Raw genomic sequence first — 20,290 nt, 5'->3', positions numbered from 1 at the left:
ATGTAAACCTTTCAGTGTTTACCTTTTCACTCAATCTTCACCGTTGCTTTTGCGTCACCAGGGGTTGACGATTCACCAATCAATGGTTGCAATGGCCGCTGGCGTCAGAATCCTACCTTACCAGACCATACGTACCAATGTGGCTAGCCAGATCCGGATTGTTCACCTGGAGAGACCCACCATAAGGATTATCAGGTGGAGAAATGGACGGTCAAAAGGGATTGACCAACAACCCACATTCAACGTACACGAATGCTTGCGTGTCTGCTTGGCTACTCTCGCAAGAACGCGAGTTATGCTAGAATAAATCCATTGCTATAGGATAGCCGTTGGATCTGAGAATTTATCACTGATCCAAACCATTTATTCGATGGGCCTCACCTTGGATGGAGAATATCAAGAGAGTCTCAGATTGAAATATTTTAACTCTTTGACTTTTTAAAAACTGAGACATAGAGTCCGTACATGGTAAGGGGAAAGAATGATCGAAGGATTAAAATATTCAAGCGTAAGAAATTTTATTTATGCATATCGTCCATTCAAGATCTGGAAGAGCATATAAACGGCTTCGATCATTGGAAGATGACCTTAGATCCAACGGCTAAAGTGCCCTGGTATCCTATGCCAATACGTGCGGATGTATGTATTCTATCGAACCTGCGTTTCGGTTCCCACTTCCCAGTCGTGAAGTTTGGGAGAGGATCAGGTGCTATCCGAGTCACACTACAATGGGTGTTTCTTGAGCGTGGGGCCCACCTTGATGTATTTGTTATATATCCAATCCGTAAATCAGTTTTACCATATCATTTTAGCGCATGGTACCAAAAATTAGGCAGATCCAAATCTCAAGTCGACCACACCACAGGAAACTATGGTCATTGACCATTAAAAACTTTTTGTGGGCCACAAAAGTGTCGAATCAATCCGATATTTGTTATTTACCTTAATAATTTTTTTTTTCTTTTTGACATTATCAACGGGTTGGATGGAAAATAAAAAATTACTATTTGCCCTGAGAAGTTATGAACGGTGGATGTTCAATAAAAATTGTTTCGCGTGGTGTCGTCCACTTGAGATTTGGATATGCTTCATATTTTAGAACATGTCAAAAAATTTTCTTAAAAATCTTACGGAGAGACTGGATATAGAATAAACATCAAGGTGGGCCCCACAGTACCAGAACTTTGGCACTTGGGCAACGTTATGATATATACGCAATCTCTCAAAAATGGCACACTTGGCGTAAATGTAACTCAAATGAACCGTCCAAATAGTGGGTCTCAATTTGGATGGGCCATAAACTAACAATTACAGTGATAAGATGTCCAAACGAGCAGATTGGTGGACATGCAACGAATAATTGAAATGAAAAGCAATCAACAGCTATAATAAAACAAACAAATTCCCATCCATGTTAGTATCATCCGTTCATTAACATCTCCACATTCAAACCAATCTAAGGTGGGCCCACGATGTGGACAGTTTAATATTGAGCCACATATATGCCACATTACAATCCCTGGATGCATGCGTATGAACCATTAATACTCTGCCAGAGCGCATCAAACGAATGAAAGGAAGAGCGATTCATTGAACTTGGCCCTCTCAGCATCAAAAGGCTTTTTGGCCTTTTCAATCACTCTTCACTTTTAATTTCTCTATATATACTTGGGTTGGGACTTCCAAATGAAGCCTTCTCTACAGTTGAATTTTACAACACTGCCACTTGAATGCAATGGCCCATCTCAATCAGCTCCCATCTGAGATCATCTCCCCACATTCTGTATCTTTCCTCTCCCCAAAACCTCCTCTCTCATTCTCCACTTCCCCTTATGCTACAACCCTCTCCAAAAACCACACCTCCCTTATCCTTCACCCCTCCTCCTTATCCTCCACACCCTCCTCTCCCTTCACAGAAAAGCACTCCTTTGGGAGGTATCAAAGGGACAGCTGGGTATACAGAGAAGACCCACCTCCCTATTCTTCGTGCTCGCTTGATACTGATTCGAATTCCATCAGAGACGATGACATTGCTCTGCAGCTGCCCGAATTGAAGAGGCTGCTCCAGGTTTTGAGAGAGCGGCGAGCTAATGAGGTCTCTGCCGGTGGTGGAGGAAAGAGAGAGCTGGGGAACGTTTTCTTGGTCGGGACGGGGCCTGGCGATCCCGAGCTGCTGACTCTCAAGGCGTTGAGGGTGATTGAGAACGCTGATCTTTTGTTGTATGATCGGTTGGTCTCGAATGATGTGTTGGAGTTGGTGAGAGCGGATGCACGGCTTTTGTATGTGGGAAAGACCGCTGGGTACCATAGCCGAACGCAGGTAGGGTTTCAGCTGATTTGGTGCATTTCATTTTCTGTTGTGAATGTTTGGGGTTTTCTAGTGTTTATATATATATATATATATATATATATATATATATATATATATATATATATATATATATATATATATAATTGGATTTTGGAATTGTTTTTTTTTTTCCTGGGTGTTTGTAGATGGTTCTGAATTCTTTTGTTGGATTCATTTTGGAAAATCTTTGGATTATGGCGATTCATTTTTCCTCTTAAAAAAATAAAAATAATTTCTTTGTCTAATTGTGTGGGAAAATGTGTTCCTTTGGCATTGATTTTGAAGATCAATTTGCAGGAGGAGATTCACGAGTTGCTACTGAGTTTTGCAGAAGCGGGTGCTACTGTCGTGAGGCTTAAAGGAGGGGATCCACTGGTGAGTTTCACCATGCTGTTGAAGCTAAGATCATAAATTTTGTTTTTTATTTTTTTTATTTTTTTTATTTAAATAGTTTCCTTATCACTGGAATGATGAAAAGATTTTAAGATTGAGGAAGTTATTAGGTGCATTGAAAAGTTGATGGAATGAGTGTATAAGCTAGGGAAGATTGCAGTCGTAATTGAATTGATGCATTTTATATGCTGACTTTCACATGAACATACAACTGGTTTATGAAACATTTCATTACAGTAGATTTCATGAAGATCATTGGGGGATTCTAGACATCATGATAATTTCGAATTCATCTTTTCATGCAAATCATTGGTACTGCTTTCATTCACCTAATTTAGGGGGCGTTTGGATCGTGAGTTACTTAAGATAAGCTACTTATGCCTCAAGTAGCTTATCTTGGTTTCTACTTATTAAATAGATAAGTATGTTTGCTAAACAACATACTTATCAGCTTCTCCTCTCTTTCGTCTTTCCCGATGCCTCTCTTCGGCAACTTATGAAAAGTAGAAAAGCTAAGGGCCTGTTTGGATTCACGTATAGTATTGTACTGCAATGTAAAACTGTCCCGTCACGGTATTCGTGACACTGTAGCGCGATAGCATCTGTATTGTGATTACCATTCACACTGTTTGGGTTAGAGTACACTTGTATATATAAACATTGTAGATTTCCAAAGTCAATGTTTGGGAGTGGAGTCTTCTTCGTGCTACCAGAGATTCGGATTCCGTTGCTGGCGGTAGCGAGAGAGAAGATCTGCTGGAATAGGATCATGACATAGATCATGAGAGTGGGCGTGCGAGAGAAGATCTGCTAGAACAGCCACACGAACGAAGCGTGCATCTCTTTCTGTACTCTCACCAAAATCCCCTGATGATCTTCGTAGAAGAGGATTTCTCGCATCTGGAGCTTATATCTCTCTGGCTCGTTGATTATGAAAACCATGGAAGCGAAGGCCTTATTCACAGAGCAGTACGCCGATTCCCCTGCTTCTGCAAATCCTTCCTGCCATTGCCTCGCCCGCTTTAAGATACAGAACGACAGTGGGAGATTGTTGTAGTTCGTCCTCACACTAAGAGTGATGCTTACGATCGAGCGCCGATCCGACGGTTCTGGTGCGATCGGGGGTGACATCGGGTCCGCCATTCCAGAAGTCCTCGAATTTCGAAAACTTCTGGAATCCAAAGCGTTGTCAATCTCTGCCTCTTCGTCACTGTAATCGAGGGAGACTTCTTGTTCTTCGTCTTCACAACTTTCGCATATCTGCTTCAGTTCTCGAATTATTTCCTTGAAGAGATCATCATCATCATCTTCACCGAAGAAGAGATCGATGTTGGTGCAGTGAGCTCGCTTTGCTGTATGGAAACTCGAATTTGGAAATTGGAAAGATCGAGATCGCAAGAACATCGATCTAAACGGCAACGATTGCTCGGATTGCCGAAGGAATTGACACATGAGGCTGCGATGGCAGCCGCTTCTTCCTGAAAGAGAAACGAAGCAATGAGATCTATGGAAGCAGGAAATTGCATTAAAGAAGGAATTTTTTTTTTTTTTTCCTTCTCTCTCTGCTGTGGCGGTGCAGTGCAATGAAAGCACTGCACTGCTGGCTGCATTGTACTCTGACGATTGAGACGCGTGGAGTCCGCAAAACGGTTCAGCGACGTACTCGGCTGGGTCGTGCACCACGTGTTGATAATCCAATTCAAATGCAGTGAAATGTATTTTTTATTAAAATATATAATGCTGTACCATCTGGGCCCAGCATCCAAACACGCCCTAAAAGAATTAGCTGAAGTGATTAAAAAGTTTCAAATAAAAAGTTGCTTATAACTAATAATAAGCCAAACTTATCTAAAATAAGTTACTTATCTACTGCTGTAAGTAGAAAAGTAACTTATTTGGCTCTATCCAAACAGGCCCTTACTTTGCTTTGTGTGGAAATCATGACTGGTCTCTCTAATTGTGACTTTTCAAGATTTTTTTTGCTAATAAACTCATTTCCTTGAAAGTAAACTCATTTGTGGAAATGTGTTGCTCCAAATGCCATAATGTGGGGGATCTAGTGCATTTTGCTTGTTAATTCCCAGCAATTTTACGTTGGTTATCACTAATTGTGTTTTCTGACTATTGGGTTTTTGTCATGATGGCTGCTGCTTCCTTATTCTCATCACTGAAGATTATTATCTTAGCATGAGGATCCATTTCTTCTTTGTGATTGATGGAAAGATGATTGTCCTCTGTGGGGTTTATAGGTGTTTGGGAGGGGTGGAGAGGAGATGGACTTTCTGCAACAACAAGGAATTCAAGTGAAGGTTATTCCTGGTATAATAGATTCCATTGAGTTGTGTTTGTGCTTGTAAATGAAGTGTTCAGTGGATGCAGTTCAATTTTTCTTTCATTTTGCAGGCATTACGGCTGCTTCAGGAATAGCAGCAGAGTTGGGAATTCCATTGACACACCGCGGTGTTGCAAATAGGTACTTGTCCTCACCTTTTGCATATGATATGGTTGTTTGATTTTCCCATAAGAAATTCCTATGTCGAGTCTTTTCAGTTTCTAGAGTATGTAGTTGTCGAAATGACAGATAATCAGTCTCAGTCCTCACTATTCTTGGCTTTGCTTTGCATTCCCGACGAGGAACTCTGGTCCTGTTTGGCTTGTTAGAATGATCAATAGATTTTTCTTTTATTCATTTATTATTTTTTATATTTAGGTTGTTTGTGTGCAGCATCTGTAAAACTGTTAGCAAGCAGGGTTTACTGATGGATAAGTAAATTAATGTCTACAAAACAAAAATACATGATGCAAGAGGAAGAAGCCTTCATTTTAGTTTAGAGTACAAATATATGGAAGCAAAACCTTGCCTAATTATGTAACTCCATCCAAAGTCTTCCCACACTTCTGAGGAACAATAAAAAAAAAGACAACAATATATTTCCTAACAGAGTTAACACATGCATTTTACAATCACTTAACTTTGCAAGTAATCATTTAATTTTTCCAGCTCCACATTGGGTCATTAGTTTATGGCAGCACTAGTGTTGGGAAATTTTATTTAGCGTTTGGCCACAGCTCAGAAGCTGAAAGTCTAATCAATAATAGCATTGAAATTTTGCTTATTATATCAATGGCCTGGTAAAATGGCTCTACTTCTGCTTTGAGCTATTTTTATGATGTTGCATGTTGTTTGTGAGGCTCTCTTTGGTGGTCTTGTCAAGAGAGTTCTTTAGTGTTTATTTTTTTGGAACTCTTGAATTCTTTGGAGCTGAATATCTTTTCTAAATTAAATTGATGAAGTTAAGCTCATTACTCCAATCCCAAACCATGAAATGCAATAAGACTTTCAGAATTTCAATCCATTCTCTACCTACTGCTGTCAGCGATGGCACCAATTTTTTGGGTTTTAGAGGAGTTGTTGTCTTAAAGCACAAATTAGGATGCCAATAATATCAAACTGCTGATTTTATTTTTTCTTTTTGGCTGCAGTGTTAGATTCCTGACAGGGCACTCCAGGAAAGGAGGCAAGGACCCTCTGTTTGTAGCAGAGCATGCAGCTGATCCTGATTCAACCTTGGTTGTTTATATGGGTTTGTTGACACTCCCATCACTTGCTCAGAAGTTGATGTATCATGGCCTGCCACCTGATACTCCAGCCGCCGCAGTGGAGCGGGGAACTACACCTCAGCAGCGCATGGTGAGAAAACAGTAACTTCTCTAGAAGTTGAAGATTCTTGGCAATTCCACAATCCAAGCAACACTGAATTGCAATTGGAGATTTATTTTCCGAATATTCACTTTAGAAACCAGCAAAGGCTCTATTTGCAAGAGTGGGATTTCCAATCTTACCAGCTAAGGCTCTATTTGCAAGAGTGGTGTTTCCAATCTTATTCCCCACTCGTGCCAATGTCGGACACATATTTACATGGGTGGGATCCTGTCCAATTATCAGGCAGCACCCACCATGTACATGCTGTGGCTGAAAAATTAGGCCATTCCGTCTCTGGTGGGCTATTCGATTATCACCTCTGGTCAATCCTTCTTAGCAGTCCATTTACATCGGACACATATCAGCTACTTGATTACTTCATTGGTACGTGGTGGGCGCTGCTTGATGAATGACTAAATGGTTAGTGTTCGTGATGCTTGAATATCTTGTTTGTGCAGGTATTTGCAGAACTGAAGGATCTAGTGAAGGAAGTTCAAATGGCAGATTTGGTATCGCCGACGCTAATAATAATTGGAAAGGTAGTGGCACTTTCATCATTCTGGCCTCTTTCTTCTAAAGAAGCCCTCATGGTAGAGGAGACTAGATAATAGTAATACTACGCAGAAGGATCTATAACTCACAGCACTGACTGATGGAGAGGACAGACGATTTTGGTGAGAGAAGCTCAGAAAATAAACAGACGGGCCACGGCCATCTTCATCTGTGTCATCTTCGCAATTTTGGCTACCATATAGGATGCCATCTAATGCAGCTGATGCCATATATGAGTTCGCAAGTGAAAAGGCTCATCTGCAGCCCTCTCAGATTCATCTCTTTGATGTTTACTGGAAGATCAGTTCATCCATTTTTGGTTTGTAGTAGTTTGAGCATCTGTCTGAGAAAGAACCCTAGGCTCCATGGAGGCATTTTGGAGGATAGGTGTCGAGATTGAGAGAAGAATGGATTGCTTGTTCCTGTCAATGGAGATAAATATGCAGTTTAAGTGTGTTTAATAAGGTTTGATATTGAAAGGCAGCGAGATGGAGAGCAAAGATGTTCCCCTCGATGATGTCTCAAATGCGGGATTCTTGTGTATACTGTAGTAGCAATTCGCTTTGAGGTTCTGTAATGTGGGATTCTTGTGTAGTGACAATTTGCTTGTGATTGGTTTTCTTATGTATTTTTGTGGACCATGATTGCCAAGAAGATGAAAGGTTCTGTAAGGGCGTTTCCAGTAGCTTGGGCTGGTTTTGTAAGATCATCTCTGTTAGTGTGTCAAGTTCATCTTCTTAGAAGGAAGACTATCTCAGCCTTTGATTTCCTTTCTTTGGCTTCTCCATCAGGTCAGAAGAAGGGAGATGCACCTGAAATCCATACAGGAGAAAAATATCGATGCTTTAGCAGTGTGCAATGGTTGATAGGTGGGAACTAAGAAATTGAACATGCTGCGTAGCACTCAATTTAAATTGTCAATCAACAGTGGACCATGATTTAGATGGATCACAGACAAAAATGTTACCTTGGTCTGATTTTGTAGCTGGACTATTGATGGACACTATTGGATGGTCGAAATTGAAAAACAGTCATAAGTCCCAATTCAACAAACGTCCATCCAGCAGAGTTATCAGAGTTTAGGACGGCCTTATCAATCAACTTTTGAGGTGATGGCCTATGCATCGCATGTCCCACAAAAATGGCTTAATTTGAGTTCAGAGGTACTATTACTGACTGCCTTCGCTGCCACTGCTCAACTATCAATAAACTCCCCTCATACAAATGCAGCTTAGCAACTTTTTTTTTTTTTCTGAACCATGATATGTGATTGGCAATGGCCTGTGTTTGCCAGGCGCCGATAAGGCTTGGGTTTGGAATTTAGGACCATGGTAGGGCCCACAAGGCCTGAACCTTGTATACAATTAATAAACAGATTGGGCGTGCACCAAAACCAATTTGACAACATACTTAGTGAACTGGTCTGTGATAAGGTCCATGCATGGATCTGATAGTGGCTAATATTGTTCAGGCTGGAGCCTGGGCTTGGGATTGCGCTCCTCTATCATTGTTGATTAATAACTGATATCGTGTAGCCGGAAGTGGCCCAGCTGAGCTCACTGCAAGTCTCCTGTGACCCTGGAAGCAGCCCAACTGAGCTTGCTGCAGGTCTCCTGTGACTGGATCACTGAAATGCCAAGGGCTTGTTTGGTAGACACCTAAAAATGAGTTCATCTTGTCTCAGTTTATTGTAATAAGGTATTAGAGGTCATATTTCTTTTTAGCAAGGATTGGAAATTATCTTAATAACCAACAATCTAGTTCTCTCATGTGGGATGAATTAGGCATCTACCAAACAGGCCCTGAGAAAATAAAGGCGCCATTGAGAGCCTTTGTAAGTTCTTCAGATTGATGACTTGAATGATCTATCCTTTTTTAAGGAGACCAAAGACAATTTAATTATTATAAATTATCTAGGGATGAAAATAAAAAAATTCGTTGAAGAGAGCTGAAGAGGCAATGTGACATTGATATGAAGTTTCTAAAGTATCCTCTGAGGGCCTGTTTTTGATAGGAAGAAAATACTAGAAAATGATAGTAAAATTGTAATAATTATTATTTAAATACATAATTTAGTGTGTACAACCTATTGCTCAAATGCAAACGTAATAGGAGACAGATAAAAAATTTTGAAATCATTATAAAAAATCTCCTATTACACTTAAAATTTAGTGTATTTTTACCATTGTTGATTTGACATTTTAGTAATATAGAGCTATTATGATCACACTTTTACCATAACTATCCAAATAAAGTGAATCTGTGCTAAATTATATGTGGACTTGAAGACGAGTATTATAATATTTTACAATTCATTTTCTATAATTATAATTAACCAAACAAGCTCTAAACTTATGAAATTTGCCAACAGAACTCTTAACCAAACAAGCTCTAAAACTTATTCTATTCATGCATTTCTATCATTTTACTGGAATTTAGCCTTTCAATCTAAAAAAGAGAAAACATTGACTTTGAGTTTGCACTCACTTCAGGGTCAAGGCTTCTAGGCCAAAGCACAAATCCAGCCAAAAAGCTGGCAGGCTTACCATATTGAGTATACTCATTTCTCACAGGCACACCAAATGTTCGATAAAAGTTCTTTTTTAGAATTGAGCACCATCACAATTTCAAACACAAACACATCCCTAATTTCTCTATGCTAATGTAATTCTGTTGGGGGATCATTGTATAAAAACTCCTCCACAGTAGCGGGAAAATCAATCCCTCCAAAACCATTTTCATCCATAACAGCAGCTTTTCCCAAAAGCAAGTGAGCCAATCTCAAAGGCTCTTTCTTCTCCCCTCCGTCATTTAAAAAATAACCAATCCACCCCTCTAGCCTCTCCATCTCCTTCTCACACTTGGGTCCCTTCACCCCTGCAACCTTTGAGTAAAACCCGCCATTGCAGAAACAAGACATGCTCTTCAAATTCCCCCCTTCATGCGCACAATCTGATAAGCCCAGTAGATCCATTAACCGTCCAATATCATCTCCATCGTCCGTTCCGGTGATGGGTTCGTCGTTCGGATCATCAGGCTGCGTTGGGTCTTTCGCGGTTTGCGGGAATTCAATGGAATGAGAGAGGAATTCTTGAGGAGGCTCGCTGTCTTGGAGGAGTCTTAAACTGCTGCTGCTGTTGTTGTCATATGGTTGATGATACCCGAGATAAATGGGAGAGCTGAGACTTTCTACTGTGGATGTTGTTGTAATTGATTTGGTGAGAGGAATTTGAGATGGATTTTTATTGTTATTGTTGTTGTTATTGCTATTTTCTGATGCCAATCTCTTCTCTACCTGTTTGAAGAAATGGGTTTGATTTAGTTAGGGGTATGAATGTAATAACAGTTAGAAAAGAAGGAAGTGTTTTTGGGTATTTGGATATGGAAAAATCAGAAGAAGGAAAGAGGGTGTTTGGTGGATGAGAGAAATGGTTAAAAACATACCTGCTTGAGAGAGGAGAAGAAGGCCGCATGGGGAGATCTGGATTGCATCTCGTTGAGAAGGTAACAGACTCTATGCTTCAAAACTGAAACGCACATACGCGTTTCTCATCCAATGTTATTCGAACCCGCCGTCGCGTGTGTAAAATATCTGACCTGTGCGAAAGGTGTGCGAGGTCAAAAAACCGGCTCGGCCACTTGTTGACCCCAGCTCAAACTCGGTCCTTGAGCTTGACTGGCCAGCTCAGCTTGGGCCAGTCCGAGCCGAGTTCAAGCCAAGATCGAGCCGAGTTTGCCTGCGGAGCAATTTCACAAACACATGGGCTGCACCTTCAAAATCTCACTGTGTGTAAAACAGCATCGGTGGTTTTATAGGTATTTCATCAAACAGCTTGTAAGCAACATAAAAATTAAGAAAAAAAAGTATTTGTTTCATATACACACCTTCCTTGCCACCAGCCACACTTCATTGAGTCATTTCATCAAACACTTGGTGAGTAACAATAATATCAAAGTAACCGAGTCACCAAACTGGTTTAAACCGAGTTCGATTCGATCCGAGTTGAGTCGAGCTCGGGCAAGCTCGAACTCAGTTTCAAATTATGTCGAGCTCAAAAAATCAGCTCAAATCGGCTTGAACTCAGTTTCAAACCGAGTCGAATTGAGCCTTTTCAAGTCGACGACTCCAGCAAGCAAACCGAGCTAACTCTGCTCGTGTACAGACTTAGGTGTGCCAGACCATGATAATCATTTGGGATGAAAATCAGATCATTTATATCGTTGGGTGGGCCACATTAGTTCAATGAATTATAACATCGGCTGTCCCATAGTTTTGATATTCCCTCTTGATGAGTGGGTCAGCTTGATTTTCATATAGGTGATCATCCAGAGTGGATCAGGGGTTGGTGTTTCCCTGACCGTTGATCGTGGGGACCACCTTTATGTGTGTTGTATGTCCACGTCGTCCATCAGTTTTTTCAGCTCAATTTAGGGCATGGACCCAAAATGAAACAGATCCAAATCTCAAGTGGAGCACACCACAAGAACCAATGGTCATTCAAGGCCCACCATTAAAAGCTTTCTAGCGCCCATTGTAATGTTTATTTGCCATCTAACCTGTTGATAATGTCACACAGACCTGGATGAATGGAAAACACAAATATCAGCTTGATCGAAAACTTTTTGGGTCCCGAGAAGTTTTTAACGGTGGACATTCAATCCTTAATATGTAATCCACTTGAGATTTGGGCCTTCTTCTTTTTTTCGGCTCAGGCCCTAAAATGAGCTGGAAACACTGATGGATGGTGTAGATATACGACACATACATTGTCCACTGTCAGGGAACACACCCACTACTGATCTGCTCCTGTGGCCATCATGGTGTGGCCCACCTGCACTAATAAGATATTCTAAACATGTAACACATTGATAGAAAAGGAGTGGTATTCAAAGTTTACAAACAGCCAATGTATGGATCCGTTCTCATTATTTTCCATGCCATAAATTAGCAGGGGTGGCAATCAGCCAGGCTGCCTGGCCCTGCTCTGTAGGACCAGGGCCATGGCTCCTAAACTTAGACCCAAGGGTTGGTTTTGAGCTTGAAAACTAGGCCTAGTGTCTAGGCTTTGCCAGGCTTGGTCAATGATTATGATGCAGCTGGTCCACTTATCAAGTGGGCCACAGTTCTGCAAAAGAATGTACAGGATGAAGGTACTTGTGACCAGTTCCCCATATAAGGACGGCTTAAAAGGCACCTTGGATTTTGGTCCATGTTTCAATAATCAAAACCATTTATAAGGGTACCAACGGAAAATTCTTTGATTGTACTGTACAGACCATGGCCAGGCCTGTTGTCAGCTGCCACCCATGTAGGGCTAGGTCTCGACTAGCCCACTAGCCGTGTACTAAGTCCACCGTGTTAAAATAAATCAAGACTCAATGAGGCCTTCTAGCTGGACATAAGCCCATCCCATAGGACTCATAGGCTCGACCTGAATCCATTCGAAAAACTGGATGGGCATGGGTGATGTAGAGCAGGTTGTGGACAATTTCATGGCTAAGATGGACCAGAGAAGGCCCGATTGGAGGTGGAACTGATCAGGGCCGTCAGAACCCTAAAATAGCATATCTCGCAAATCAGAATGAGTTATTCGGTGTACCTTATATGATTTTTGGACAGGAGAAGCTACTTTAGCGAACCAACCCACTATGTTGGATTACCCATGCCGAATTTGCGAGATTCCTTCAGATCGACGGTCGAAAATCCATTTTATTTTCAATTTTACTATTTATAGTTCGATCACAACTTTTGGGCCAAATTGGACGCTTACTAATTTTGGCGGAAAACATGAAGTGTAATAGAAATCATGGCCGTCTATAAATAGGAAGTTTACTATTTATTGTAAGTCATTATTGTAGAGAGTTTGAGTTGGAGTTTGATTCTAAATCTACTTCTTAGGTTTGATATCACAATTTAAAGTATTGTAAATTTATTTTTATCATTAATCAAGTTATTTTCGATTTTATTAGAATTTATTTCTTTCCCTCATGGATCATAGGAATCTTCCGTGGAAGGGTGATCGACCTCATCATGTCCTTCCCTGTGTCAATGGGGCACGCACATGCTAGCCAGCCCACTTGCAATTTGCAAACCTTTTCACCCACAACGAATTTTTGTTATCTGATCTGTATTTTGTAGTCATGATTCTCGGTTCGTTACATCTTATAACTCTCATGGATGGATGGAATGACTGATTTGATAAATAAGAAGACTTCTCAAACCACAATTTGAACTTTAAAATGTTTTTTCTCGTCACAACGATAATGTAGTCAAACTTTGCGTAAGATAATTTGAGCTCCATATTGAGGTTGGATAGTAATAACGGTCTTCGGAGCATGAACATACAAAGGTGAAAGTTCAAATGAGAAGTGCTGCAGAATCATGGCCAATGCCATCTTAGATTCTATCATTGCAAAGTTCTGGCCAATGCAGATCCTTGGCCCACCCCCAAATGGGAAGAATGCCATTTGATGCTTTGCTGCATTTGAAACACCTCCCTAGAACCTCTCTGGTTTGAACTCGTCTGCATCGTTGCCCCAAAATTCAGGGTCTCGATGAATTAGGTTGCTTGGCAATGCAATCTGGACTCCTGGTGGCATGGTGAATTTCCCAAGTTTCATTTCCTTGTAAGTTTGTCGGATTAGAACGCCGCCTATGTATAGCTGAAGAACTTCATACAGAATCATTGGTACCTGCATTAGATATTAGAAGAATTTAATAAACCAAGCGTAGACGTCAACACTACAATAAAAACATAATATCCACTGGGTGTATGTGCCACAGCTTGAAAATCATTGAGGTCTTGCATCAGGTGGGCCACACATGTATTGAAAATGGATGGTGACCAATTGCCCATATTCGATGTGGGCACTTGGTCCTGCTGGATGAACGAATACAAGAATTTTAATCATCACAAAAAAGAGTATTAATCACATTGGAGATTATAGAACTAGCAAATAGTGAGTGAATCATACTCACAATCTTTAGGCGGTTTAAGCCATTGAAATCTGGTGCATTTTTCCCAAACACTTGCAAAACTTCCTCCCTGGCAGGTTCTTGCCAGCTCGGATGCATACTCAACGAGATCATCGTCCACGTCAGTAAAACCGATGAAGACTCATGTCCAGCAAAGTAGAATAGCTTGCATTCCTCTATTATGTCTTCAGTTGTCATTCTGATGTTCTTGAAGTTCCTTCCATGTTCTTGAGACTCGTTACAGTTGTTGTTGTTGGACTCGAGTAACAAGCTTAATAAATCATTGTTACCTGATTCTCCCATTTTCATGTCAATTTCTCTCTTCTCAATCATAGCCCTCAAAAGAGCTGTCACATCTCTGTCCAGCTCCTTTCTCCTAAGGTTATCTTTGGTGGGCAAAAACCTGCATTCACCAATGCAATGATGTTGGTGAGACATGGACTGTAACCCTTATTTGGATCCTTGTATTGGTATATCCTGGATTGGCCAGTTCAAATTGTTACCAAACAAAGGACTGGCCAAATCCAAGAATCACCAATGCAGGATTCACAACTCCTGGCCCATACAATGAATGGAAGTTCGATAATCCAAACAGGTCCTAAGTCATTCGACACCGACAATCAATGTGGGTGTTGTTTCTCAAATAAATGCCAAGGATTTAGACTGTAATCAAGACCTATGGCTCATCCACAATGGTCTTTGAATTAATTGAGGTAGTATGCAATGTCCCATCTGAGAATATCTATGCTCAGGTTTTCAGTTTGCATGACTGGGGCCCATGGTCTCATGATAAAGTGGATGGATATGGTATATGTTTTTGATGACAGAATACTTAGGCAATGAGGATTATCACAGAGAAATGGCAACGTATCGTGGATAACAAACAAGATGAAAAGATCAAGTACCTGAAACCTGGGATGTTTACAATCCTTCTAGCTTTAGTGAGGAGTAGACCTTGTTCTGCCTGGAGTTCGAATATCTGCTTCCCTTCTTTGTAGCTGCTGCCAAATGCCGTCCGGGAAATGACATCTCCGGTAAACGTCTGAAGTTCTGGCCACACATCCAATTCATAGGACTCTTGTGAACCAATTAACGTTTCCCATCTCTTGACCAACTCACTACAACTCATGGAAAATACTGGTAGCATGCACTGTAACCAGCAAATTTGTATTGTAAAGATGTTATAGTTACATAGTTTTTCTGAAGCTGATGCCTTCATTCTACACTTGAGGCCCATTGAGGATACAGACAATTGATCTGATGGGTCCACTGTGAGTTTTGGATGCTCTCTCCAGGATTGGAAGATGCTAACCCTTCAATTTTGGGTCCTTTTTATTTAAATCTGGACCATTGTTATATATTTATATGTTTTCTCAACCATCAATTTGTGGCATTGGGATCTTCCAACACAAGGAGGTTTTTGGAGCATCCCCAATTTAAAGTGGGACCATTGGATATGTGGCATTGATCATTGATCCTTGGGCTCCTTATAATTTGGAAATTAAGTGTTAAACCACTATGACATGAAATAGACATTATGGTGAATCCTCAGACATTCAATTGAAATTTATGAGAGGAAAGGATAGAAAACAACCTTCAATTTTTGTAGATGGAAGGCAGGAGATAAAAGCCTCCTATGCATGACCCACTTCTCCCGTCCGTAAATAGCAACGCCTGTTGCTATAAATTTTGTAAGTGGGTTTGTGTCTCAAAGTGATCATTTCTAGAAAGAATTTCCCTTATCAGCTCAGGATCCATGATGTTCAGTCTAGGCATTGGTCCAAAACAGTTCATTGACATCTTACCTGTAATTTTCCAATCTCAAATATTTCAATTGAGAGAGAGAGAGAGAGAGAGAGAGAGAGAGAGAGAGAGAGAGAGAGATTGTCTCCTTGTGAACGAGGGGCCCACCTTGGGTGGGTTGTTGGGGGCCATTGCACAAAACCTTAGGATCTAGCCTCCCAAAAACACCAGAATTATGGGATAATAAAGCAATGAAATAAATCAAAGCATAAACCACACGACACAAAAGAATTTTACATGGAAAACCCTCAAAGAGGTAAAAACTACGAGACCTCGTCCAGATCAACAATCCACTATGAAGTAGAACGTTATAACCGATCACAAGCATACACCGCTTGGATCAAACCTTCTTCACTCACGCAGGAGTGAATAAACAATAAGAGAATAAAGGAAAAATGGAGAGATCTCACCGATTACGAGGACGTAGAAATGCAGAGATGTCGAGTGCACAGTATACCACCTCTACTAGCATAACCCTCCATTCCACAAGCTCTCTCTCTCTCTCTCTCTCTCTCTCTCTCTCTCTCACCTTGGCCGTAAAAAACCCTTGAAGGAATTACCTTTAGAAACCCTCAGAATACCCTAGAACAGCTTTAGGGACCCATATTTATAGTTTAGGAAACTCCTTTCCACACCTCTATGAAAACCGCCTCAAATTTATGCAGTCTGCACAAAATCCAGAGTTGAATCTGTGTAACCTCGACTGATCGAGCAGGGTCCTTGACTAGTCGAGCGGCACCCTCGACCGGTCAAGCAAACTCCTCGACTGGTGGAGAAACGCGGAAGAATTAACACAATTGGTCACTGGACTTTCAGTCGAGCCATGAGGAGGAAATCCTATCATGGGTCCCACTATAATGTATATATGAAATCCACTTCTTGTCGGGGACCGCAGAAGCACACAGAGATGAATCAAGTGAAGTAATCTAATCGCAACAATCAAACACAAACACAAACACAATACTCCGATTTTAACGTAGAAAAACCCTTTCAGAAAAAAAAGAAAAAAAAACTACAGTACAAATTAAGCGACAAATAATCATTATGAAAGCAGAAATTACAAGAGTTTAGAGAATATCCAATTCGAACAAACCTCAAATCATCTCAAACTATACCCTTGAAACTCTAGGAACGAATTTGAAAGTTCTTAGATACCCTCAATCCTGATTACACCCCTATATATAGCCTTCAAATCTTGCAGATATGCACTTAACTTTGTGATACGTTCAATAAGACCCTCGATGGGACTTCGATGTCATTGGCAGACCATCAATGACATCGAACTTCACTTTTATGGTATCAAAATAACACCAAAACAGTCCAGAAATAAAAATATGGAAAATCAAATTTTCTCAATTACAATTCGATGGGTCTTGATGACATCTAACTTAAGTTTCAATAGCATCGAAACTAAGTTCGATGACATCAAACAGGTATGTAGATAGTCCAACAACCAATTAGAGAAATTTTGAAATTCTCGATAGAATCGAGTAGCTTTTCGATGGCATCAAACAGTGCTCGATGACATCGAATGATCTATCAATACCATTAGTAAACTCTGTTTCTGAATTGATTTAAGACATAAAAAACAATACTTTTATCATATAACATTAAATATGTCACCCGAAGATATGAAGGACTGAAGTTTGGGTGGGTCACACCAATGGAAATAGTTAGCCTCAACATGTTGTATATGTGAAATCCAGTCCATCCATTAGGTGTGTCATCCAATGTTACAACCTGTGCTAAAAAATCAGGCTATTTTGCAATTGAAGTGGGCCACTGAGGGCGTTTGCTCTCAAGCATTTCCCCTGCTGCCACCTACCTAAATCCTAAATGGCATGACTTTTTTACCCTTACACTAATATATGCTATGCATCTAATGGTCGGAGAAGATTTCACGTACAGTTTCCGGTGGAGCTCACCCAGTTTACTCACTCGGACGGTCTCTTGGGAGACCATGAGAGAGATCCTAATAGAAGTTAGAAAGATCATGCCTAGAATTGATTCTTAATTCAAATGTCTTCTCATGTCCTTTAAATATTTAAATTTAATATTTATGAAACTAATTACTAAATTAAAATTGCCGACTGTGACTCATGATGTGTGTATTTATTTAATTTTGAGGTGTGTGTATATTTATTTATTTTTGGTGAGGCTTTTGTACACATGGGTTAGGCTTTAAAAAAATAATAAATAAATAAATAAAACCCGGGAGATAACCCACCTTGCCCAATTTTAATGGATTGGATGTAGAGCTAAATTCTAAATCAGTTATTAAATGGGTTGGGTTGAGGACCCTCTCAACGCGACATATATTGCACCCTTATCCAACATCACATTTATTGGACCCTTATCCAACCTCACATTTAATTAGTATTTCCGTTGATTGTATCTTCTGTTTTTCCGTCTTTTTGTAGACTAACGACCAAAGGCGATGTATCTCACGATCCGGAACGTGGTCTGGTTATTCCCCACTGATGGTCGGTTCCATGAAGTGTGGTCTGGATTAACGTGGCATGTCCCCACTGATACAATCTCCACAGCTAAGATACGATCACATCATGCTGAGGCCCCAGGATAATAAAATTAAAAATCAGAACTAGGAAAGTTACTATTTCAAAAAATAAAATAAAAATAAATAAATAAAACAAAATTTCTAGAGACGAAGACCCAGATGATGAACAAAAGAAAGAAAGAAAGAATGTAAAACAGAAATGGAGAACGACATCGCAATACCATATATGCTCCTTTACAGTCTTGTAGAGATGTGGAACGACACGTGGCAAAATCTGGTGGGATAGATTCATGGGCTTTGAGAGTGCTTGCTCCACCATCCATGAAATCTCCCTCAAGTTTCCAAAAAGCAGCCTGTAAGGTGGGCCAGTGAAGCCTTGGGCCCTGAGCTGCCTCTCCAGCTTCATGGGCTTCCACCATACCCGGTATACCAGCCTCACAATCCATGAGACTCCCAACAGACATGAGATTCTCATCAAAAGAGAGAGAGAGTCTCCCATCCTTTTTCAAACTGTTACAGAAATAATATAACTTCTCCACGGCTTGCAATAACCGGGAAGCCGCTCGCCTACTACTTATATGCACCAAAACAAATGAAGATACCCTCAATCTCTATAAAAAAAATTACAGAACTACCACTTATATATATTCACGTATCATTTTCTTTATTTCAATACCGATATGGATTGGATTTAATTTATTTTTTTTCCTTGCTTACTTGCACTTGCAAATGTTGTCTATCTTACGATGGCTAATTGGTTAGGCTGGTTGGCCCCGCCCGCTTTAGGCCATGTTTGTATAAGCCTTGAGGGCCACGGTTGCAGTGTCATCTGCCTACAAGTCTGATGTGTGGGCGTGGCTCAGCTCATCTCAACTGACATTGGTGGGGTGAGTATTTGGATGGTGGACCTATAGGTCCATATTTTACGAAATGGATGGGAAGTTGCTTTTGGCCTAGCTTATTGGCCACCAAAGCGTTCTGTGAGGGACGTGATTTGGCTAGAGACCCAAACACCAGCCAGCTAGCTGGTATCAAAATTCTGTGGGCCTCCATCCATCCATTTTGGAAGCTAATTTTAGGGCATGAGCCCAAAAATGAAGTAAATTCAAATTTCAGGTGGACCACATCACATGAAATTAAAAGTGTTGTGGCCCATAGAATATAGCATGCGGACGAATACGGCAAACACCATTAAAAACTTCATAGGGACTGTAATGTTTATTTGACTTCCAACCAGTTGATAAGGTCACACATATTTGGATGAACGGAAAACACAAATTAATATCAGCTTGATCCAAAACTTCCGTGGCCCCAAAAAATTTTCAATAATATAAGTGTTCAATCCTCACTTTCTTATGGTATGGTCCACTTAAGATTAAGACCATGAGTTCGAAAATGAGCTGAAAAAAATGAATGAACGGCGTGGATAAAACACATCATAGTGAGGTCCACTGAGCTTAAAAACCAGCAAGCTGGCTGATGTCAACTCAATGGAAATCAAATAGTTTTTGCTATGAATTCTTGATATTGTAATTTTGGAGGACTCAGATAGAAGGACTTAGATTTCAGGTCAGGTTCAAAATGGGCCAACGAGAGCTGATGGATTGGACCTGTGGTTGAACCAAACCGCCCACAAAGGCGATCCCAGTTCAGCCCGGGTTTCAAAACTCAAACCCGACATTCAGGGTGGTAGATGTCACATATGTTATGATCAGTATTCTAGACCATCCAGGTGTGGGACCGCATTTTCGTATCAACCACAGCCCAGGTATGAGCAAACAACTTCTCATTGAAGAGAAGAAAGAAAAGCAGTAGTCTTTGGATCAGACAATTAGAATTAAGTGGATCTGTGATTTGTTTTTCTTTGTTTCATCATAGGACGTCCAGGGTGGGTCCCACCACTTCAACTGTCTGATAATGGGTGCCGTGTTTGTGGTTGAGATGGACAGAATATTCCATGCTCTAGCTTGGGTGTTGATCGTCTCTTCCATTCAC

The 20,290-nt window shown here is 40.5% G+C and overlaps 2 protein-coding genes and 1 pseudogene across 3 annotated transcripts; 1 reads left to right on the top strand and 2 right to left on the bottom strand.

Annotated features, from left to right (window-relative positions):
- Positions 1-1,644: 1,644 nt before the first annotated feature.
- On the top strand, positions 1,645-7,683 carry LOC131227229 (S-adenosyl-L-methionine-dependent uroporphyrinogen III methyltransferase, chloroplastic-like). 2 transcript variants are annotated; one of them, XM_058222983.1, is made up of 6 exons: positions 1,645-2,320; positions 2,648-2,725; positions 4,993-5,062; positions 5,147-5,216; positions 6,227-6,434; positions 6,905-7,683. In XM_058222983.1, the coding sequence occupies exons 1-6, from the start codon at positions 1,736-1,738 to the stop codon at positions 7,052-7,054; spliced, it is 1,161 nt and encodes a 386-aa protein (XP_058078966.1). In that variant the 5' UTR covers positions 1,645-1,735; the 3' UTR covers positions 7,055-7,683. The 2 variants fall into 2 exon arrangements, with proteins under 2 accessions (XP_058078966.1, XP_058078965.1); XM_058222982.1 differs by having other exon boundaries at positions 2,636-2,725.
- A 1,816-nt stretch (positions 7,684-9,499) lies between these two features.
- LOC131227784 (uncharacterized) lies at positions 9,500-10,614 on the bottom strand. Its single transcript, XM_058223603.1, has 2 exons — positions 10,443-10,614; positions 9,500-10,293 (listed from the first exon to the last, which is right to left on the bottom strand). The coding sequence occupies exons 1-2, from the start codon at positions 10,536-10,538 to the stop codon at positions 9,658-9,660; spliced, it is 732 nt and encodes a 243-aa protein (XP_058079586.1). The 5' UTR covers positions 10,539-10,614; the 3' UTR covers positions 9,500-9,657.
- A 2,509-nt stretch (positions 10,615-13,123) lies between these two features.
- LOC131227987 (cytochrome P450 CYP72A616-like) lies at positions 13,124-15,774 on the bottom strand (annotated as a pseudogene).
- Positions 15,775-20,290: the final 4,516 nt, after the last annotated feature.

Source organism: Magnolia sinica, chromosome 15 (genome assembly GCF_029962835.1).
Source record: "Magnolia sinica isolate HGM2019 chromosome 15, MsV1, whole genome shotgun sequence".
Classification (NCBI taxonomy): Eukaryota; Viridiplantae; Streptophyta; class Magnoliopsida; order Magnoliales; family Magnoliaceae; genus Magnolia; species Magnolia sinica.
This window is presented reverse-complemented; position numbering and strand designations above follow the sequence as displayed.

Coding starts and splice junctions, on each gene's coding strand:
- LOC131227229 (XM_058222982.1), top strand. CDS start 1,736: ATGGCCCATCTCAATCAGCTCCCATCTGAGATCATCTCCCCACATTCT. Junction 2,321..2,635: donor GGTACCATAGCCGAACGCAG/GTAGGGTTTCAG, acceptor TTGATTTTGAAG/ATCAATTTGCAGGAGGAGAT. Junction 5,063..5,146: donor TCAAGTGAAGGTTATTCCTG/GTATAATAGATT, acceptor TTCATTTTGCAG/GCATTACGGCTGCTTCAGGA.
- LOC131227784 (XM_058223603.1), bottom strand. CDS start 10,538: ATGTGCGTTTCAGTTTTGAAGCATAGAGTCTGTTACCTTCTCAACGAG. Junction 10,294..10,442: donor TCTTCTCCTCTCTCAAGCAG/GTATGTTTTTAA, acceptor TTCTTCAAACAG/GTAGAGAAGAGATTGGCATC.